The 24,406-nt window shown below is 39.6% G+C and overlaps 1 protein-coding gene across 1 annotated transcript in view; it reads left to right on the top strand.

Annotated features, from left to right (window-relative positions):
* Positions 1-22,274, top strand: part of si:ch211-253b8.5 (dysbindin) — a 59,572-nt gene extending 37,298 nt beyond the window's left edge. Inside the window, exons 2-4 of the mRNA XM_067431078.1 lie at positions 15,810-15,959; positions 16,164-16,307; positions 20,760-22,274. Of these exons, the coding sequence (XP_067287179.1) occupies positions 15,810-15,959; positions 16,164-16,307; positions 20,760-21,028 (563 nt within the window). The 3' untranslated portion in view covers positions 21,029-22,274. The remainder of the gene's footprint in view (positions 1-15,809; positions 15,960-16,163; positions 16,308-20,759) is intronic.
* Positions 22,275-24,406: the final 2,132 nt, after the last annotated feature.

Raw genomic sequence — 24,406 nt, 5'->3', positions numbered from 1 at the left:
TTTAATACTGATGATTTTGGCATACAGCTCATGAAAAAAATTCCTATCTCAAAAAATTAGCATATCATGAAAAGGTTATCTACGAGCTATAAACCTAATCATCTGAATCAACTAATTAACTCTAAACACCTGCAAAAGATTCCTGAGGCTTTTAAAAACTCCCAGCCTGGTTTATTACTCAAAACTGCAATCATGGGTAAGACTGCCGACCTGACTGCTGTCCAGAAGCCAGCAGTGACCGGACCCTGAGAAAGATTGTGGAGAAGGACCGATTCCAGACCTTTGGGTGACCTGCGGAAGCAGTGGACTGAGTCTGGAGTAGAAACATCCAGAGCCACCGTGCACAGGCGTGTGCAGGAAATGGGCTAAAGGTGCCGCATTCCCCAGGTCAAGACACTTTTGGACTACAGAGAAGCAGCACTGGACTGTTGCTCAGTGGTCCAAAGTACTTTTTTCGGATGAAAGCAAATTTTGCATGTCATTCGGAAATCAAGGTGCCAGAGTCTGGAGGAAGACTGTGGAGAAGGAAATGCCAAAACGCCTGAAGTCCAGTGTCAAGTACCCACAGTCATGGTCGGGGGTGCCATGTCAGCTGCTGGTGTCGGTCTACTGTGTTTTATCAAGGGCAGGGTCAATGCAGCTAGCTATCAGGAGATTTTGGAGCACTTCATGCTTCCATCTGCTGAAAAGCTTTATGGAGATCAAGATTTCGTTTTTCAGTACGACCTGGCACCTGCTCACAGTGCCAAATCCACTGGCAAATGGTTTACTGACCATGGTATTACTGTGCTCAATTGGCCTACCAAGTCTCCTGACCTGAACCCCATAGATAATCTGTATGATATTGTGAAGAGAAAGTTGAGAGACGCAAGACCCAACACTCTGGATGAGCTTAAGGCCGCTATTGAAGCATCCTGGGCCTCCATAACACCTCAGCAGTGCCACAGGCTGATCGCCTCCATGCCACGCCGCACTGAAGCAGTCATTTCTGCAAAAGGATTCCCGACCAAGTATTGAGTGCATAATTGAACATAATTATTTGAAGGTTGACTTTTTTTGTATTAAAAACACTTTTCTATTATTGGTCGGATAAAATATGCTAATTTTTTAAAATGGGAATTTTGGGTTTTCATGAGCTGTATGCCAAAATCATCAGTATTAAAACCATAAAAGACCTGAAATATTTCAGTTGGTGTGCAATGATAAAAATTAAACTTTCATACATTTTAGATTCATTACATTATGGAAAATAATGAACTTTATTACAATATGCAATTTTTTTGAGAAGGACCTTTTATATCAAAAGAAAGAGCCTCTTCTTTAAAAAAATAATTCTAACTTCCTTTTTTATCAAAACTTGAATATAGGTAAGTTTAATAAAAACCAAAAAGGTGAGAAAATCTGCAAGTTTTTGTGAAAAACTGTATCCTGATCAGATTTAGAGAGATGATCAAACACAGATGGAGCAGATAGAGTCCATCAACACCCCTAATGCTTACACAGTCCTGTAGCTCGTCCTGGGTCCACATTTCATTCAGCAACATTCTATATTTTTTATATGTTGTTTAATGTTGATGATCACGTTATTTCACATATGCATCTGCTTACATACAATCCCTTGTTTTACTGCATCTTCCTTCCCTGTGTTTTGATCAGGAAATTCTGTATTCATTCAGAAGATGCATAATAGCGCCCCCTAGCATCTAACAGGGAAAATACAGAAAAAAATATGTGTTTGGAGGGGAAGCGTTTTCTCACAAATAGCGCAAAATTTTGTTTTTTGCGGGGAAAGATTTAAAGAACATAGCTACGTAGTGCAAATTACCATCTGGTTTAAAACTGGTTTAAATGCTTTTATGGGCGGCAACTAATGCCACAAAGACCTGTAATTTGACGTGTGCAAACCTTAGTAAATCACCTTACGTGATTCATTTAAATTTAGTTCACCCAAAATTTTTAATTCTGTCATTAATTACTCATCCTCGTGCCTTAGATGTAATCATGGGGAGGGGGGTGTTCGCCCTGGAGACCTACACGCAGGTGAGGGGGAGGTGCAGACAGGTACTGAGGTCTCCAGGGCGGGTGGGTCAGGAACCTTGGGTAGCCATGGCAGGTCCATTGCAGATCAGGAGTTTCGGGAGTCCATGGTGGATCAAGAGCCGTGGGAAGCCATGGCAGGTCAGGATCCATGGGAAGCCCCAATTTTCTTTGGGGAATTCAGGCGTGGTATTGGAGGGCTCATGGAATGTAATGACCTCGTGGGCTGGAACAACCTTACGGGCTGGATTTGGCTCGAGGAGAGCTGAAGCAGCTCGTGGAAGGCTGGAGCAGCCTTGTGGAGCGGCCTCGTGGAAGGCTGTAGTGGTTTCGAGGAGAGCAGGCTCGTGGAGACTAGGATTGGGTTTGAGGAGACTTGGAGCAGGCTAGTGGAGACTTGGAGCAGGATTGAGGACACTTGGAACGGGCCCGAGAAGACATGGAGCGGAGTCTAAGATATTTGGTGCAGGCACTTGAAAGGCTGGAGCACCCTTGTGGAGACTTGGAGCGGAGTCTAGAAGATTATGAGCAGGCACTTGGAAGGCTGGAGCAGACTCATGCAGACTTGGAGTTAAGTCTAGGAGATTTGGAGTGGTTCAAAAAGTAGATTAGCCGTGCTCCTCCTTCTGCGAGGACTCCTGCATGGTGGTGGCCATCTTGGTCGGAGATGAGGGTTCCGGCATGGTGCTGGCCATCTTGGCCGGAGATGAGGGCTTAGCGGCGGACCTCCGTGTTTTTGGCATGGGTTTAGGAATGGGTAAGGCCACATTGGAGGACCCACTGGAGAGATAGGTGGAGGAAACTGGCTGAGGGTGAACTGACCAGGTCATGTGTTTTTCTGAGGGGGCTGGACGTTTTTCTTTGAAACCTCTTCAGTTTCAAACCTCGGAACAATTTAAAAATAAAATCAGATTAATGGATTCGACTATGGGATACTCTGTGAAGGATGCTTGAGGGTTAAAAACAGTTCAAACTGTTGAAGTGCAATATGCAGCTGTAGTGTGCGCAATATAGTGAATATTTCACTATATGCGCACACTGTCAGAGAGGATGTTTGTGGTTTCTGGGTGTTGTCTAAAGGGGATGTTTACATGACAACGATGTACTGAATACAAAATTTTCTTTGCGCTTTTTTTGGTTATCGACGTTGTCAGAACGATCCCTGTTCAAAAGGAGCTGCCAAAACAATTAAACACGCTGTATTATTCATTTCAGACCAGTAGCACGGGATGCAATATGCATGCATAATGTCAATGTTATCACAAATTTGTGTTTTTGTAGTTAAGTGCACTTATCTTCAGTAAGCTTCTTTTTTAGACCTGTCCACCATCAAGGAGTAACAAAAATTATATGATCAATGTCACGAGAACATATGTTTTAACATTACTTTAACTCATCAAAGTAAGTTAAGAGGTTTTCAACTTATTCAACAATTTTCTTAAACAAGTCTGTTAAAAATATTTAAAGTTGAAAATATTTATAAAGCCAAGTTGATTGTACTTAATTGAACGGCATAATCTGAACTTTATATTACAGTATACAGTATAGCAATGTCAAGCAAGCACTTTGAGCTTTCGTTTACCATATTTGATGCTCTCTATTATGTGTTTGTTTTGATCAATGTTATAGTATGTGAGGAAGCAATCAAGTTTCTTCAGAAGACTTTGAATTCTTAATTAATGAATAAGTTTAATTCATATTGATTTCTTTTATGATCTCATTATGAACTTTTTGAAGCTTCAAAGTTTTGGTGGAAGGATTTTTCAGTGAAAGGTCAGAAGTCTCAGGTTTCATTTAAAACATTCATTTTTGGGTGATCTCATCCTTTAAGAGCTTGTGTTTATGGCTGAATACCACATACATCATCCAATGTCTTCATTACTTTTGGTTTGTGGGTTTGAAAATCCCCGTTCTGGTTTAAGGTTAGCATACTTGTCAAAAGTGGATAAAAAAGATAACAACATTCTTTTGTCATTCTTCAATGAGAGGGATGAGCATCTGCTTTTTAGTTATATTTTTAAGGTATGGTATCTTAGTTAGTAAATCAGGACTTTAACTCTGAGTCCCTGAGGTTTAACACATGAACTTTTAACTCATTCATCTGGAAAGTTCATTTCCCATGTCCTGTTTTTTAAACTGTCCTCTGAGGAATGTGCTGGCCTGGTTTTAGGTCGTTTTTTGGGCTGTGATGCTTCTGAAAGTCACCTCCTGGAAGAAAAAAATAAATGTTTTGGGTGAGATGATTGGAAGAGGTCGATGTGTGGTTAAGGCTTTTCTGCTGTGGGATTGTATACAAACCTATATGACTATTTATACAAACAGAATACATTCCTGTTAATAAGTCCACGTTCTGTTAAAATCAAGAGCTTCATGAGGTGTGTATTTTTGTCTAAAAAAAGGTTAAGACCATTGAGGGTGCCTATATGGATGCTGTGCTGTCCAGTATCCTGCTGGATCATAATCCCCAGAATGTTTTAGTATGAGAACCACAGAAATCGGGGGGTAGGGTGGGGTGGAAACAGAGCTTTGCCTTGTATGGAGGGAATGACAAATCAGTCCTTACTGACAATCCGCCTTTCTTCTGCTTTGATCTAACAAGTCTTGTTCACCCCTCACACCCTCTCCCCTTCACTGCTGTGTGAATGGACAGCACAGTGTGAAAAAGGGGATGGATGTGAGAAAGAGAGGAAGAGAAAAATAGAGTGATCTCATCCTCATGCGGTTGTTTACTTGCCTTATGAATGATCTTATTGGATGATTCGGGGCAAGGTCAGAAAGACTCATGATGAAATCATTCGCAATAAATTAATCACCAAATCAATCTGACTCCATCCACTACTGCATTGTCAGCCTAAATCACAATTTATAGTTCTGCGTCAAGTGCACACAGAAGGTGCGGTGTACCATATGCAGAGGTGGAAAGAGTAACAAAATATTCTACTTAAGTAAAAGTACTGTTACTTCAATGACATTTTACTTAAGTACAAGTAAAATTACTGGTCTAAAAATTTACTCAAGTAAAAGTAAAAAGTAGCTCATTTAAAATGTACTCAGAGTAAAAGTTACTTAGTTACTTTTTTAACAGTGGGTGTGGGGGACTCTCCCCTGTAGGGTTGTGATAGAATGAGATTTTCACGATATGACAACTGTCTCAGAAAACATCAATTAAATATTTACTGTACCTATTATTAAATGATGGTTATTATCACTAGTTAAAATGATGTTAAATGAATGAAGAAGATTGGTCTTTTTTTTATTTGGTTGAACAAATGCTTTTTTTTATAACAAACTTAAAACCATTTGTTTATTTTGTTTATTAAAATTTCAATAAAACATGTCTAATAAACTAAATTCAATAAATTATCAATTAGATTAACAACTTATTTTTATCATTAATTCGTAAAAATGTTTATATACATTATTATAATAATATAATATATTATTATTATAATAATAGAGTGCATATGTAGACAGAGCAGCTCTTTCACAAGCAGAGACAGAACAAGCAGATCATATATTCATATAGCAATGTTTTGTGCTTAAATATTCCCAGACCATGTCGCGATTTGATTTATTTCTAAGGCCTACAGCTCTACATTCGAGTTTTTCGTTCATCTACCAGTTTGCGTGTATTACGCCAATTCTATGTTATAATGTAAAGTTAATGTTCATGACTGGATTCCGGGATTCCCTCTGCGTCACAGAAATCAATCGGCCTAAGTTATAAACATACCTTTATCTGCACAGAGGGATGTGTGCCCGAACATGTTCTATGTGTTTCTTCATTTGCATCCACATTTTGTGCACATTTGATATCCTCCAGGACAACACCACATAATTTTTTTTCTATATCCAAAGTATTTCCATCCTAGCCAGGAGTTCACGACGGCGTTTTGCTTTCACCTGGGTCTGCGTCACTGACATGTCTCGTTCGTCTCCATCTGATATTTGCGCGCTTGTTCTCCCCCGCGTCCCGCTTCCTCTATTCTATATTATTATACATTTCCGGATCGCGTTTTTTTTCCTCACTTTGCATTAATGATTTATTTTTACTCAGTAACGGATGTGATTTAAAATGTAGCGAAGTACAATACTTTAATCAAAATGTACTTAAGTAAAAGTAAAATTACAGATTTTTAAAACTACTTAAAAAGTAGAAGTAAACAGAAAAGCTACTCAATTACAGTAACGCGAGTAAATGTAATTCGTTACTTTCCACCTCTGACCATATGCATAGACGCGTTACATACGCCGTACACTCACGCACACCTCTCCAAAAATGTAACTACGTGCCAATTCTATGCCGACCGCAAGCGCTGTGATTGGTCTATCAGAACCCCTCCCTCAGGTCTATAAATGGATAGGAGTCCATGTGTCCAGAAATTATAGTTTCATCCTATATCTGCTATATAACACAATATTTTGCAGTGCAGAGATTCTTTATGTTAATGAATAAATACATAGATCCACTGTGTATAGTTTATTTATTTTCTCATTAAAACTATAGATGTTAATCAGTTATTTGTATGTCAAGCAGAGGGACATCACAATGGGTGCATTTCGTTTTGTGATTTCAATGGAATGAATAGTCTCTGCAACATTGATCGACTGAAGCGCTACTCAGTGCATGAGCCACCTGAAAACAGCGGCCACGTGCACTCTGGATGATTTCACAAATGCATTCAGTGCCAGATCGCCTCATGTTAATCTACTAATCAACCAGAGATGCTTCATTTGTATTACATATAACAACTCAAGGTGCAAGAAAAGCCACTATCTGCCACCATCACTGCTGATACTTCAAGTGCATGCAATGACATTGTAAAAAAGTCACTTCTTCTGCGTTTGCCTTGAGACTGGGGGTTACCATCAACATGCCTGTCCTGTCTTGTGTGCACATGTGGGTTTTGTGATGTCTAGCATGTGCTCCTGTCATTGTCAGATCCAGGGGCGGAGCCAGACGATGTAAACATTCGGGGCTTAGCCCAAACCTAAGGGGGTCCGGGGGCATACTCCCCCGGGGAGATTTTTTTCCATTTACATCAGCTAAATGCACTATTTTTCAGGCTGTTGGAGATAATAGAATGCCTAAAAATCTATATACTATCTGGGAAAATAAGTTAAAGTAAAAAAAAAAATTCACCCAGTAGAGCTTACAACCTGTTTGGTATTTAACTGTTCTCCAGCTGTAGTGAATCCAAAACACCAAATATGTTAAGGATGACTCATTTTAACTCCTGGCAAATAAAAAAGGCAACCATTATCTGACTATTTTTAAGTTAGCCTGCATAGGTGAAATTGGAATTTGGTGTAAACATCATTATTAATCTTTAGTTCAGTTTGGTTTACTTTGCTTAGCTGACAAATTTGCTACATCAGAATCCATGACCAATCAGATGTTGTTTTCGGCTGCAAACTTTCGCGGTTGGTTAGTTCTACAAAGGAAATGCCCATATTTGGATTAGACAGCGCTGTGTGTGAGACTGAGAGCTTTATAATGATACCAGGCATGACATGTTTCTGTGAATGGAGACGGCACGGGAGCTCGCGTTAGAATAACTTTGGATGATTTCAGGTAGAAATCTAAAGGCGCACGGTGATAAAATATAATGAAATAACCACCTTAAATGTGTAATGTTGCCTTTTTTATTGTGACATGAAAGCTTACATGTTAAGGGAGTAAACTGGCCCAAAATCTCAAAATTGACTAACGTTATGTTTTCACCTGTCGTGTCTCGCCTTAATAAGTAACACCTAACGTTAACTCTAGCTAGCCAGCAATACAGTCATGTAACTCAAGTGTTACAACAGCGGATTCACAAACCTGTAACACTTTCGTCTGATGCATAATCTCTCTCTGGCCGGTGAGGTTTAGTGTTCCTTTAAAAAAAAATGTGTAGTGTCCATGTTAACTATAGTTAACTACGACGCCGGTGAAATACAAAAGCCCGCCAATCCCTGATGACAACGACGAAGAAGATGATGTATATTCTTCTTCGTTTGTTTTTATTGGCAGTTGGCATTGGCAAACAAGCTGAGTGATGTGCGACAGTGCTGACTGCCACGCACACACACACGGTAAAGGAGCTTTTGTTTCATTTTTTGCCGCTCCAGTCTGAAAGACTGAGAGGAAATGAAACAAAATATTTTTATTTTTTTTTGTTTTACTAAAAGATTCGGGGCTTTTGACAAAACATTCGGGGCTTAAGCCCCATTAGCCACCCCCCCGCTCCGCCCCTGGTCAGATCCCTCCCCCTTGTTATCTGATTAGTGTTGATTTCTCCCACCTGTTCCCTCTTGATTTCTTCCCTTTATAAGCTCCTTGTGTTTGTCCGTCTGTGTTGCATCCTTGTGTAATGTTTGCGTCTCCCGTCTTCCCCGTGATTCCAGTTCGGTATGTTTTTGAGTTTATGTTTTGATTATGTATTTTGCCCCCTTGTGGGTTTTGTTTTGTATTTGTTTCTTTTTATAATAAATTATCACTTCTTTTGCACGAGTCCTCGCACCATTTTCCCTTGTCTGTGATGTGACAGAAGGATCCAACCAAGACAATTAGGACTCAGCAGAGAAGGTCTCCCTCGGTGCCAGTTCCGGTGGTCCCGAGTCCGAGGGCCCTGAGTCCAGACATGGCCTGGAGGGCTATAATGGGAGGCATTGTGGTGGCAGTCCTTCATGCTTGGGAGAAGCACAGGGTCTCATCCACCACTCCGGTGGTCCCTGTGCCGGTGGATCGTGTTCCGGCGGTCCCTGTGCCGGTGGATCGTGTTCCGGCGGTCCCTGTGCCAGTGGTGCCGAGTCCAGACACATCCCGGAGGGCTGTAATGGGATGCTTCTTGGTGGCAGTCCTTCATGCTTGGGAGAAGCACAGGGTGTCATCCACAACTCCGGTGGTCCCTGTGCCGGTCGTCCCTGTGCCGGTGGTCCCAGTGCCGGTGGAACGTGTTCCGGTGGTCCCAGTGCCGGTGGTCCAAGTGCCTCCTGCACCACCCAATTATCTTGCTCTGCTTCCGCCCTGGCCACCTGAACTTTGCAGGCCATCATGGCCCCTTGAACTTTTTATTTTCTGTACTCCTCCCTTGTCTGTTCCTTCCTTGTCTGTTTGGTCTGTCCCTCCCGTCCCGCCCTGGTCTGTCCCTCCCGTCCCTAGTGGAGTGTCTGGTAGCCGCTCCTTGAGGGGGTAATGTCACATGCCTGTCCTGTCTTGTGTGCACATGTGGGTTTTGTGACGTCTTGCATGTGCTCCTGTCATTGTCAGATCCCTCCCCCTTGTTATCTGATTAGTGTTTGATTTCTCCCACCTGTTCCCTCTTGATTTCTTCCCTTTATAAGCTCCTTGTGTTTGTCAGTCTGTGTTGGATCCTTGTGTAATGTCTGCGTCTCCTGTCTTCCCCGTGATTCCAGTTCGGTATGTTTTTGAGTTTATGTTTTGATTATGTATTTTTGCCCCCTTGTGGGTTTTGTTTTGTATTTGTTTCTTTTTATAATAAATTATCACTTCTTTCGCACATGAGTCCTCGCACCATTTTCCCTTGTCTGTGACGTGACAAGCCGTGGGCGTTTACTTCCATGTCTCCAGTGCCCATCAAAACCCAGCGTTCAGAACAGAGCCTCAAAACCAATGCAGAAAATAGCCTATTAGTTATGATGTTTTTGAATGTAAAAAAATCACGTCATTAGTTGACCTCAGACAACAGTATAAAAAAAAATAAAAAGCCAGTTCCTGACACCTTTAATGCTGATGGTGAGGATTACAGTTCTCATAATGTACCTGAGAAACAGCCTGCTCAAGTTTCGGTTTGAATAGTTCTTCCAATGTTTCAACGATTCGAACTCGTGGTGGGATTGGTGTTAAATCGACCTCCATGTTACTGTCTGTGTGTACTATAGAAACCTCTGGACTACTGACAAAGCTGGAGTTCAGTTATAATAAGGCGTTTGTTACTGTATTACACGATGCACGTAGCCCAATCACAACAGCCTGCACCATCTGACCAATCAAAACGGAGTAGGCTCACGGAAAGGAGGAATTTGGGGAGACTGATTCATCCATCGAGATATTTAGTCCATGTCTAAAAATGTCCTTTAAGGCAATGTCATTAAAATCAACATGAAAACAAAGTCCCCAAAAATCTTCCACATAGTCCTAAATGGATCGACGGCCTTGTGCAGACGAAGGATGGCAACTGCTGGGTTCATTGTTGTAGGTCTGATATTTTGTAACATTATAAGTCCACTGTGGGCAAGGTTCACAACCCACGTGCCACTTTTATTAACAAAATTGAAAACATAAAACAAAAACTGCCTTTAACAGAAACAAAGACTCACCAACAAGTAGGTTACACATTCAATATCAGACAAGGACACAAGGAAAATATGAGTGCTCAAATACACAAAGTGCACCATATTAAGTATTGCATTGTAAAATAATAGAATGTAGATATTGTTGCCTACAAGTAATGTGACCCAGAGGTCAGGAACACTCACAAGCTCTGCCAAATATGCCAGCTGACATGTATAAACACCATGCACGCTGCACTGGCATTTTGCTAAGTGCAAGAGTAGCCAGCAACAACAACAAAAAAATTCTAATGACAATAGCTCAGTCAAATCACATTTTCCCTGACTTGCTCCTTTCTCGATTACATCAGAGAAAATGTGATTTGACTGGAAGGGAATGCCAGAGAATGTAAAAACACTGCACCACTGAGCAGAGCACTTAACCCTGCGTTATTTCAGAAGCACCAAATCATCGTTTTATTTTCACGCACATGCACACACGCAAATATGCACATGGCAGATGTCAAGGGCCGAGTCACACCAGCCTGGTTATGCAATATCCATTCATGGCATGTCTGTCAAGTTTTAAGTGCCTCAACCTTTCTTAACCTTTTATATAAACACTGGCGTACGTTTTTAAATATTAAACTTGGACAAGGACATGTAAAATTGGAAGAGGAGATCCCTGCAGGGGTCAAAGAGGCAAGTTTACATTGTTGAATGGTTTGACATTTTGATAATAGAATGCCACTGTAAGTAAAGATGTTATTTCTGTCCCACTGTGACGAGCTCCTGCAACAAGCCTAGTTTGTCCCTGCAGGATTTAAGTAATGTTCTGGGTTTAAATTGCATTCAAGTTACAGTTTTCTAAATATGTTATTGATCTGGCTGTGAACAATTCATCTGCAGTATACATGTTTTATTTTTTAAATTTGTGTTTGTATCATAATATTTAATCAAAAAATCAAAACTCGATATTCCCACTGGTGATATATGCTGGACTTCTCCACCAAAACCCCAGCCCTTTACATACAATTGACTGCAAGGTCACACCTACATTTTAAAGCGGGGAGCTAATTTTTTTTTCACTCAAATGTATGTCACAATATGAAAAAAAATAAAATAAATATAAGCACTGTCTGTACTTTCTTACTGGAAGGAAGAGGAACAGTATCATAGAACAAAACTATAATTTAAGCACCACACCTCAACTATGAAGAATTTAGAGAATATCTAGAGAATTTTAAGAATGTCTTCTAACTGCTAGATCACACAAAGTTGCCTTTTGCGATATTTATAGGTTGTCATTTATGCATTTTGAATCTATTAACTGAAATAACCAGTTTGAACTGATTTACGGAAATGAATCAAATTTACAAACTTTTTACAACTTAAGTTTACACACGAGAGTTTACAACATCTCTGTTAATGCTCTCAAACTCGCAATCACAAAACTGATTTAATGTAAATACATTAAAAAGCTTTAAAATCATTGCGATATTCATAATGTTTCTTAATTATATATTACCAGATAAACAATTTTAAATATATGTTAAATATTAAATGAATTGGCTAGTCATAAGACAAATCTGTATACACACATTTTGTGCTAAGCCACAAAGTGGCTCATGGACTGTCAGATGGAAACACAAATGGGACATCCGGCTCCCCCTTCGCCCATTCTGAGCACAGTGGTCAGCTAGTGCAGCTCTGATTAGTTATTCAGAGTGACAGCGCTGTGGCCCCTGGATGCCTCCCGTCGTCCTCACTGCCACTGCCAGGCGAGAGAGAATGACCCCATCTAAACCTTATACAACTGCCTACTCTGGCAGTTTGCCTGTCAAATGTGTTGACTCATGGATTCAGGAACAGAAATAAAAAGGATATGCAGTCATCAATGTCGTACCCAGGTTTTCCATGTTGCAAAAGTATATTGCTAGTCTAAGAGAACAATGGACATATTAAAGAGTTTTTTTATTTGTGGTCATTCATTTTGGAAGTGGTTATTCATTCAAAAATGAACATTCTGTCATCATTTACTTACCCTGATGTCCCCCATGGACTTTAATTGTATGGACAAAAAAACATTGAGACATTTAAAAAATATATGTTCCTCAATATATTGTTCTGTATGCAGATTTGGAACAACATGAGACACCTGCTTAAACATTGGTGGTGGATGATGGTCTCTGCACACTGTCAATAATGTAAACATGTGTTGGCATTTGATTTTGGAAAGTTGCTGCATAGCAAAACTAGCCTTGCTCTGCCCTCCTACGTACTTCCACTCAATTTTCATTTTCCTTCAGTACTCCGTCTGGGACTGCGGTGTCTTCTTAGGTTTTCTCCGAACAAATTTTACCGGTCCAATCAGTGAACAGAGGGAGTGGCTGAGAACGATGACGTTGATGTAATGCTCTAGTATGAGTTGTAGTTCAGTAATGGCGGCGAAGAAAGATGCGAACGAAACCATTCATTCCGTTGTGGCACCGCTGCCGAATATCAAGAAGTTAAAGCCAGAGAAATAACAATATATTCAGGGGTTTGTTGGTGGCCATGATATTGTGGCCCTCCTCCCCAACAGGGGAAATTCGGGAAATTTGGGAATTTTTTTATTTTCCAGCTCGCTCTGTTAGTGATGAGTTGCTGAAGCTATTCGGATGGTAACTGTTTCTCGTGGGGTCGGAAGGTACACACACACACACACACCATACTATAACAGCTTCAACTCTTCTGGGAAGTCTTTGCACAAGGTTAAGGAGTGTGCTTATGGGAATTTTTAACCATTCTTCTCGAAGCACATTTGTGAGGTCAGGCACTGATGTTGGATGAGAAGGCCTGGCTCACAGTCTCCGCTCTAATTCATCCCAAAGCTGGAAAAAGTCGGGTTGAGGTCAGGACTTTGTGCATGCCAGTCAAGTTTCTCCACACCAAACTCACTCATACATGTCTTTATGGACCTTGTTTTGTACACTGGTGTGCAGTCATGTGGAACAGGAAGGGACCATCCCCAAATGGTTCCCACAAAGTTGGGAGCATGAAATTGTCCAAAATGTATTTGTATGTTGAATGATTAATATTTATTTTTATTGGAACCAAGGGGCCATGCACAACCCCTAAAAACAACACCACAACATAACCTTGACTAGTCGACTTCTGCGTACTGTGCGCCTCAGCATGCACTGACCCCGCTCTGTGATTTAAGATTTGTGGCTAGGTTGCTGTTGTTCCCACTTGCTTCCACTTTGTTATAATACTACTAACAGTTAACCGTGGAATAATTATGTTACGTTCAACAAAAGAAAACTAGTGCGAGGACACAAGTGCAGAAAATGAAGAATAATTTATTAACAAAACAAAACAGAAAACAAAACCCACGAGGGGGCAAAATACATAATCAAAAACATAAACTCAAAACAAATCAACTGGGAAATAACAGGAAAACGGGAGACGTAGACAAGACAGAACAACGGTCCAACAAGGACTAACAAACACAAGGAACTTATAAAGGGAAGACATCAATACTTTTGCCAATGTTTTGTGTGTGTGTGTGTGTGTGTGTGTGTGTGTGTGTGTGTGTGTGTGTGTGTGTGTGTGTGTGTGTGTGTGTGTGTGTGTGTGTGTGTGTGTGCCCTTGTTTATATTACATTGTGGGGACAAAATGTCCCCATAAGGATAGTAAAACCTGAGATTACCTACATTGTGGTAACCAGCCAGCGGTCCCCACTTTTCAAAATGCTTATAAATCATACAAGATGAGTTTATTTTGAGAAAGTAAAAATGCAGAATGTTTCCTGTGATGGGTAGGTTTAGGGGCAGAGGCAGTGTAGAGGATAGAAAATACGGCTTATACAGTATTGTAATGTGTGTGTGTGTGTACTGTATATATATATGACCCTTATTACCCCAGGCAAAAAGAGTACACTGTATCATAGAGAACCATGGGCCCCCTTTTAACAGTGCCTTCCATGTTCACAGTTATCCTCCTCCGAAAACAGCCTTGTTTTACAGCACGTCTGAAAGCAGCTGAATGTGATCAGCTCTCCTAGCACACACCAGATAATCTTTACATTATTCCTATTTTAGACCAGGTTTAAAAGGCAGATCCTATTATTTCAGGCTCAGCCTGTGCCTTCTAATTATGGTTGAGTTGCGGGACACTGTCTCCGTGAGGCTGAATGTATTAATGACTTGTGAAAGTAAAAGAATGCCATTCTCTATAGAGCTGTTGTGCAGGCTTTAGGGCTGTTATTTCAGTTGAGCTAATGCTTTCCTGTGTCACTTTTCAAGGACATTCTGTGAAACACAAATGTCAGGCTGAACATAGCAACCCATAATTAGCCTAGTTGGTGTGTGTGTGTAATGTAAAAAGATTCTTATGTAAAAAAAAAAAAAAAAAAAAAAAAAAAATCTGCATCTGATGAAAGCTTAAACAACCAGTTCTGAGTAAAGCAATGCTTTTTTATGTTTTAATGCCTTAGTTTTTTTAGGGCCAGGGTGGCAGATGACTCATATTGTCTATTTTGAGATTGTTGAACATGTTAACACACACTGAGAGGTCTCCATATATAGAGCAATGACTACTAACATATCTGCTTCCAGGTCAAAGGTCAGTTTTTTTTTTTTTTTTTTTTTTGGACAGACAAAATTACTCCCAAAAAAACATGTTTTACATGTTTTTAATTTAACTGTTTTACTATGATTATCAAATCAAGACATTGCCTACTGCTTGTTCAAGAAAGTAACTGCTTGTTGTGGCAGTATATACATATAAATACCTTGATATATCGAATAAAACTTATTTTGGCACTAGATAATGTCTTTATCGGCCATTTTTAGCACATAGCAATTTCCTCTCTATAAAAAAGATATGCAAACAAATATGTTTACATGCTGACTTATATTTAAATATGAGCCTAATACACACACCATACATTCATTCAAATAAGGCTTAAGTAAAGAAGGTTTAATCAGGCCTCTGACTCATCAGGAACAAACTGATGCAAGATGTTCATATTATATCTCTAACACAGTCTCATATATCCCACAAACATTTATTTTGTCTTAGCACAGTATCTTCTCTTTCTAGCCTTTTTCATTTAGTATTGCCTGAAGTGAACAAGGCTCAAGAAGTTTTTTTTTTAATTTAGAGAACCAACAAAAACTGTGAACCACATGTCTGCATTTTATTAGAAGAGATATGAGGTAATGGACATGCAAATCATGGTTGATACTGGATACATGTCTCTAATTGCTGCTTTGGATAAAAATAAAATAGTAATTTGAATATTAATGTAATGAGGCTCAAACTGAAAATAGAGTAGAGATTTCAAGTAACTTGAATGCCCCCTGCTGGCGGATTAAGAGGGTTCTACAGTGCAGCGTGTCCGTTTAAAGTATTGCAGCACTAACTGCTATAAAATTTAGCAACTATACTGTTAATGGGTGTTTATATAAAATGTGACTGAAGTTACTGTCCCTGTTGTTGCTGATAGCGGAGACAGAACATGCACAGAGACTCCCGGACACAGAGTCGACCCAGCAAATGAGGCTGAGAGAGAGACAACGGTTCTTTGAGGAGGTGTTTCAACACGATGTGGATGTCTACCTCTCTTCTGCACACCTACAGATAGATTATAAGAGACGTGAGTTTCAACATACACATATGGGTGACTCTTTTCATTTTTTAACTCTAATCTAATTTTCGTCCTTTAAAAAAGTTCCTTCAAAACTATACATTTAAGCTATACAAAGTGTTCAGGTAAATTTAGGAAAATTGTGCTTTACATATTTTGGTAAAACTTTTGATAGGAAAACCTTTTTGATTTGTTCTGACTCTCCTATCCCAGCTCCCTTGGGAAGCATCTCATCAATGGAGGTGAACGTCGATATGCTAGAACAGATGGACCTGATGGACATCTCTGATCAGGAAACCTTGGATGTCTTCTTCAGTGCCAGCGGAGAGGAAGGAGCACTGACATCTCCTCTTCCAGGTATACAGTAAACCAGTAAACTCCAGACCAGTCTAAATGGCCGTTCACACTGATTGTGGGTTGACAAGTTTCTGTATTGCTAGCAGGAGGTGTTACTTGACTGCAATATCCAACAGTGACATGGGTTCCACTGTGTGCATTCCCATTTAGTATTTGCATAAAGAAAAACACTATTTTACTGCATTGCCATCTGTCTCTGTTATTCATGACACCTGAAATAGACAACTTCTGGTTGCTTTGTTGCTGCAAATTTACTGCCAAAAAGATTTTATCTTATCCTAACAATGATATTTTTTCCGGATATAAAAGTATATAGAGTGGCGTTGTGCACTAGCGTGAATTTGTCAACCTGTTCTCATGAGAAAATGTGATCATTTTAGGAGGCGGTGATTTCAAATTAATTATATGATTTAGCCATCAATTCCTCAAAATTTGAAATATGAATTGTCATGAGAGTGTGTTGAATTTGCACCCAGGGTGCGATAACAACAAGTATAGCAACTTTGGATATATTCAGACTAGCATGCCATCAAACAAAGCAACCTCATTTTCATTATAAGTTGATGATTCCGGATACACACTTACGTTCCCAGGGTCCTATGTTCCCCGGATGTATATGGCACATAATGAAGATAATATTCCCCAGTTCAATAATCTGTAAACACACATTAAAGGGGTGCTTCAGCACTGGGAAGATGAATCAGTATTTAAACTTGGTCAATAATGTAGTAGAAATGTTTTAAATTGGTGCTTTCTAGACTGAGAAAAGACAGACAATGTATTTTTGTCTCATGGGGATGAAAGACAAAAAATCCTAGAATGCTTTTCTGCTCTACAGGCCACTCCCAAAGCCACCTACTAGATTACTGGATCACTTTCAGTTTTCCCACAGCGACAGCGTTTATTTTCATAAAATCAGTTCAGTTAAAGAACAGACACTACAATTAAAAACTGAACGTGTCTGTTCAATATAATGTGATTTAGCCGCTGAGGGGGTGTCATGGCACACACGCTGCAGGAAATCAGATTACACCGCCATGTATGAGCTGAATGAGCTCTCGGGATGAGAGCTGAGGTAAATGCGACCGCGCTCATGGCATAGATTCACAGCGCATGTTCAGTCTGACATGTTTTCAGTTCATGTCTTTGGAAGCTTAACTTTCATAGGAATTAATTTGAAGTTCGTATCGCCAACGTCACGTGATTTCAGCAGTTTGGCAGTTTGAAACGCGATCCGAATCCTGAATCAATACGCTAATTCATGACCATTTTAATCTTTATTTGAGGTTTGATAACAAATGTTGAAGAGAAGACAATGCTAAAGTCTTAGTTTTTGTTATTTTTGGACCAAAATGTATTTTTGATGCTTCAAGAGATTCTAACTAACTGATGTGACGATTGATGATGTTTTTATTCCCTTTCTGGACATGGACAGTATAGTGTGCATACACTTAGATACGATGTCAGGCTAAATAAAAAAAATATCTTAGTGTGTTCCGAAGATGAACGGAGGTCTTACAGGTGGAACAACATTAGGTCATTAATGACATAAATTTCATTTTTGGGTGAACTCATTTTTAATGATGTGTTTTGGGCATAACATGCAATAAACTAATCATAGTCTCATCTCCCATTCCCTTTAAAACCCAATTGCACTCGCACCATTCGCTATTTACATGGCAGAATAACAACCCTCAACCTGATGAGTCAGTTTAAATTTATGTACATGCGTTGTGTACCCGCCTATAGGCGCATATTACTAACACGCACTTTAAATAACAAAAAAGTACTGCGCCGCTTTCAGTTCCTCAAAATAGCAATGCGCCAACACACCTTGGGTGGGTGCAAATGCATTTGCATTCACTATAAACAATATAACATTTCAGGCAGGATGTGTAAATGATAACTTCGCAAAGCTCAAACTAGCAAAAAAGCAACAGAAAAAGAAGACAAGTTAGACCAATCATAGCAATGGTTTAAATCAGGCCTGGGCTATGGATCATGGGTGGGCCTGGGCCGTGAAGAGGCGGGCCTGGGCCATGGAGCATGGACGGGACTGGGTCATGGAGCATTGGTGGACTTGGGCCGTGGCACATGGGCAGACCTGAGTCTTGGACCAAATAGAGCTGGCAGGCTGGGAAACCTCCAGGGTGACATCAGCAGTGCAGAGCCAGGGAGGTGCAGGCAGTTCAGGGAACCTGAAGTTGGTCTCCGCGCTACAAATGAGCCCCCATGTGCCATATAACTTAAAGGGGGGGTGAAATGCTGTTTCATGCCTACTGAGCTTTTTACACCTTTAAAGACTTGGATTCCCATCCTAAACATAGACAAAGTTTCAAAAACTAATGTTGGACGTTTGATGGAGTATTTCTGTGTTAAAAATACTCCTTCCGGTTTCTCACAAGTTTCGGCGAGTTTTTTTCGAGTATGGGTCTACTTGACGTTAAATAGATCAGAAGGTCCTTGTATGGGCTGTACGGGCTCTTCTCCCGGTAGGGTGCGCGCGCGCGTAACTAGAGGGAGAGAGAGGAAATGCACGCCGTAAACAGTCTCTCAGGTGCAGATCCAGTCGTCCGTGAACACTTATGACGCGCCGCGCTCCACTTTATTCCTATGGGTGACGTCGAGCGACTTCAACGCTTCAGCACAGCATTCCGGGAAGGCAGCGCTGCATTTGAACCGATTTGAACGCAGAAATGACGGGAAGCTTCAAGGCATCGCTTCAGTCGCGTCGCAAAGTGGATTTCCACGGTCACTGCTGTCACAGGACTTCACCAAATCATACCAAAGAAGTGTGTTTTTGACAGAGCGGTCCTGCTTTGGAAGCAGCCGGTGAGTAAATCAACTTCAAATGTCTCTGCTATTGGCTACCGTCGCATGAGTAAACATCAGTAAACGATACGATCGCGTGCTTCGTCATTCAAATGCGCTAACGGTTACTCCATTGTTGTTCTGTATAACGTTACACTATTCTGACTCTGACGTGCAAAACCGTTTTGCTTGCTACCTCTAAGGTCTAGTCACATACAATAGTCCATAAACCGAATCATGTCCTCATAAACTGCGCGTAAAGACACACAAAGGCCCCTTAATACAGTACATACCACAGCGACGGACATCCTGATGTTGCCGTTTCTCCTGTTCAATTTATTTCAGCCACAGATTTGATTGTGGATCATTATCTGTATTAGCTGAGATAGCGATGGGTTTCTCCACGCTTGAGGACGTCACCGCTTTGTGCACATTCGGCATTCTTTAGCTCCGCCCACACGATACGCCTATAGCCCATATTTCTTTTATAAATATGATAAAACTAAAGACTTTTCGGAGATATGAAGGATGCAATACTACTCTATAGGTACTCAAGATTGACATGAGATTGACTGAAACTGAGTGTTTCACCCCCCCTTTAATTGTGCTCCTTATGTGCCATATAAATCAAGGGGACACAGGAATGACCCTTACGATTTCTAGCAAAATGAGTTAAGAGCAAGAGATAAGCTATAAGCAAATAACAGTGATGCAATGCAGCAAACACTAAGGTATCAACAATGCTTTGCCTCATACAACTGCATACTGCTGTCGAGTTGAAACACCTACAAACGAGATTTTTTTTTTGTCAAACCAGTTAAGCGTGAACCCTGTCCCACAGACTAGTTAATTGATCAATGCGTGCATTTGAGGTGGTAAAATACTACAGAGACCAATGGGTCAAGATGTGGCTTTGTAGAAAGGCCCTGTTAATCTCTCTCTCTCTCTCTCTCTCTCTCTCTCTCTCTCTCTCTCTCTCTCTCTCTCTCTCTGTGGCCATAGATTTATAATTAAAACATTTGTAATTATTTTTTAATTTAATAATAATAATAAATTAAACAAATAAATTCCATTGATGGCCAATAACAAGTCACTGTGTATTCTGATTTTGGCAAACAGCATAACAAATATTTCATTATAGTAGAGTTTTTTAAAATGTGAAATATTTTTGTCTGTCTGCTGCCTGGTGCCTTTTAGCAATGTCGGAGGAGTTCAAGAATACTTGAGGTCATGCGTCAGCCAAGGGACTGCCAGTGAGATACAGATGGCTTGTTTACACTTAACTGGTTTGGGAGGGGAAAACAGGGCAGCAATTTTCAGTGTGAATAGGGCTTAAGGCTTTCACAGAGACAGGTGTGATTTCTCAGGACACCTATTTCAGTGATGTCTGTCAGGTAGTAGGAACATTTTCTATGTGCTGTTAAATAAAACTGGCTTACAGCAGCTTTAACTGCATTGTAAAAGAGAAAAGGGACTGCTTTAAAAGCCTTTTATTGTTAATCCTATAAGTGTCATAAGAAACGGTCACTCATTGTATGTTGAAGCCATGTGGCTGAGACCTGAGCATGATCACTGACAAAAATCTTGCAGATAAAATTCCCTAGAATTCCATAGTGAACAAATCATCCATTTCTTCTCCAGCTCTTGGTCACACTGACATAGAAGAGGATGGATTGCGGAGAAATGACGTGTCCTTGAGAATTTCTGACCCTTGTGAGATCAAAACACGGATGTTGTCTACGTCTTCCAACTCCAGCTGTGACAGTCAGGCCTCTAACGAGGACGGAGCAAACACCCCTGTCGTCCAATCAGACGACGAAGACGTGCATGAAGGTAGCCTGCTGCAAACAGGGGTGCCCAAAGGCAGCAATGCCGCAAAAGAGCCCTTGCCCTCCACCCTCTCATTATAGCCTGCTTTCCCATTTATTACTGACAGTTTGGAAAGCGTCACATGTCTAGGTTGAGACTGTTTCAGGGTTGGGGTGAATGGTTTTAGCCATAAATCAATCTAGCAAAGACTTTCATGAACGCTTGTAAAATTCAGCGCATTCAAGGCCCCTATTACACCACACAGGGAGTGTCACACTTTGACAAACCTGCATTTTTGTATTGCCGTTTGCGTCTTATCAGCATTTGACGGCATCATTTGCTCAACAAATATTTGCAGGTAGTGACACCACATACACACCACCAATATTTCGCAAATCTTTTTACGAAGATTGATGCTGATTTTGTAGTGCCCAAAGCCAACAATGAGAGACTAATAGAGACTCATTTTTTAAAATTAAAACTGCTGAGGTGAGTCTTACAAAAACATTTCACCTCAAATATCAGAAGAAATCAAAACATAAAGAAAATGAAGCCTCGTTTACACCATTAAAATGTACATTTGCATTTTTAATTTTTGATTTCATAATGAGTAATGAATTTAATCATTAAAATATTTGGTAGAAATACCCATATAAGGTTTTTTGCATCTTGGCATTATTTTAAATGGATACGTTTGGCAGACGATAGCACTAAGTTCATGCTCTACTTTTCTCCCTTTTTTTTGTATTTTGTTTTTATCTTAATGGTGATCCGCATTAAATTATTACTGCATTTTCTATTATCACAATAAATATGTTTTTATTTTATTTAAATCAACATAAATTGCAATAGAACAAATACTAGCTTGGTGTACATAGTATTAATACCGTACAATAAATTGTTAATGAGAATTTAAGAAGAAATGTGCTCAATCGTGCTTTCATTTGTTATGAAAATAATGTCAATGCAAAAAAAAAATCATAATAATTAATTTTATGTTAATGATTTGCCTTTTTTTATCCAAGACAGAGGATGGGAAATTGACCCAAAATTAAACGTGGATAGATATGAGCTCACAGTCATGGCATGACGTGTGATTGTTTGCACAGCACATTGTGTAACATTCACTGATGGACTACATTTTCGTTAAGCAAAATATTATTTCTTTTTTTTTTTTGAGTTGGGGTAAAATATGACCCCAAACGTTTTTGTGAAGTCTAAAACTGTTGGGTGTTTATGTCAAGAATGTCAGGATTGTAATTTTGTGCTGAGGATGTGATTTCCTCTCTGATGTCCGCAACACCTTATGCTTTGCTATCAAAATAAAGCCAAATGACAGATAAGGAGTATTGGTATTGAATTATTTATTATTGGTATTGAATTATTTTGTATTTCATTGTTTTTTATTTTCAAATATGTGTGAACATGAAACTGATTGAAAAATATGCGGTCTGAGGTTAACCACACTATAATCTCCTTAATGCGGCCAAGAGTATGAATGCACCTTCTTGTTTCATATTGTTATGTTCTACCTTTTAGTCAGTAAAGTCATCAAAATACTACATTACGAATGTAAAGGTTCAAATGTTTAGATAGCGCTAGTCAGTTGTCCCACAATAGCTATTGATTATCAGTTATGAAACTGTATATCTTAGTTTGTGTGAATGATACACTATATTGCCAAAAGTTTTGGGATGCCTGCCTTTACATGCACATTAACTTTAATGACATTCCATTCTATATCCATATGGTTTAATTTGGAGTTGTCCCACCCTTTGCAGCTATAACAGTTTCACATTTGTGAGGTCAGGTACTAATTTTGGACGAGAATGCCTGGCTCGCAGTCTCCGCTCTAATTCATCCCACAAAGGTGCTCTTTGAGGTCAGGACTTTTTGCAGGCCAGTCAAGTTCCTCCACACCAAATTCGCTCATGCACTGGTGTGCAGTCATGTTGGAACAGGAAGGGGCCCTCCCCAAAATGTTCCCACAAAGTTGGGAGCATGAAATTGCCCAAAATGTCTTGGTGTGCTGAAGCATTAAGAGTACCTTTCACTGTAACTAAGGGGCTAAACCTAACCCCCTGAAAAACAACGCCACACGATAATTTGCACACTTGGCAGTAAAGCAAGTACTCTTGGCAAACGCCAAACTCAGATCTGCTATCTGATTGCCAGACAGAGAGGCATGATTGGTCACTCCAGAGAACGCGTCTCCACTGCTCTAGAGTCCAGTGCCGGAATGCTTTACACCACTGCATCCGACACTTTACATTGCACTTGGTGATGTAAGGCTTGGATGCAGCTGCTCTGCCATGGAAACCCACGCGACATATTTTATATACCCGTGAAGTGATTAGAACACCTGAGTTCAATGATTTTGAGGAGTGTCCCGGTTCTTTTGGCAATATAGTGTATTTTTTAAGCCAAAGCTTTTAGATAAAAAAATTATTTCGATCATGAGTCACTAAGACTGCTCATTTACACCGGTAAGAATGACAGGCTAGTTAGAAGGTGTTGTAAAGAGTGTCTGGTAATGTGACTATTCTTTGCTGTCATGACCAAACACTGCATCAAAAGAATGTAGTGGGATGTCATTCAAGCAAATGCTAATAAAAGAAAAAAACAAAAACAAGACAGAGCTGTCAAAATCATATTTTGTTGATTTTACAAAAAGTTTGGGCTTACATTTTAGACAAGAAGATTTTCATGTCAATCATATTGTTTTTAGAAGAGATTTTAGTGTAAAACCTGTTTAGTTCAGTTTGGGCAAAACACAATGGTTAGCTTTATACTGACTGCAGACATTATTTTATTTAGGGGTGAATTCAGGTTGATTGGGACACTTTTTCCAATACTTCACAATGGCCAAATGTGTCCCAATCCTCCTAAATTCACCCCAATTATTAATTTATTTAATTATTTAATCATTTAAGTGTTTTTCTTTTCATTAGTACAATTCCAAAATAACATTAAGATCATTCGAAGAGTGTATTCCAGTCCTTATAGAAAGTTAAACATTGACTAACAAAACATTCTACTTCAGCAAATTTAGCTTCTGTTTATGTTGAAAGTTGTAAAAAGCCAAATATATATCATTGTAACATGTATGTAACTACCATAGTATGAAGCATTGTTTTAGAAATCAAACTAATACTCATCAAAAATCTAATCAAATCTAGTTAGTCATGACTTTTCCCAGAAAAACATATCGCTGGAAATTTGGAATCAAATCAGGCATTTAATTCATCCAGTTTAAATACATATTAATATTAAACAACTGATTTATAATAATGCACTAGCTAGTTGATACACAATTTTAGTTAGGAATAGCATGTATCATAAACAAATGCTTCACTCTTCTCCACAATGGTAACCCACTGTAATTTAAATTGTTCTAATAATTCCAACCTAATTGGATATTACACACTATTAAACACAATCAAGTCTCCCCCTTTCTCATCTTCCTGAAAAATACATAA

Source organism: Pseudorasbora parva, chromosome 22 (genome assembly GCF_024679245.1).
Source record: "Pseudorasbora parva isolate DD20220531a chromosome 22, ASM2467924v1, whole genome shotgun sequence".
Classification (NCBI taxonomy): Eukaryota; Metazoa; Chordata; class Actinopteri; order Cypriniformes; family Gobionidae; genus Pseudorasbora; species Pseudorasbora parva.
This window is presented reverse-complemented; position numbering and strand designations above follow the sequence as displayed.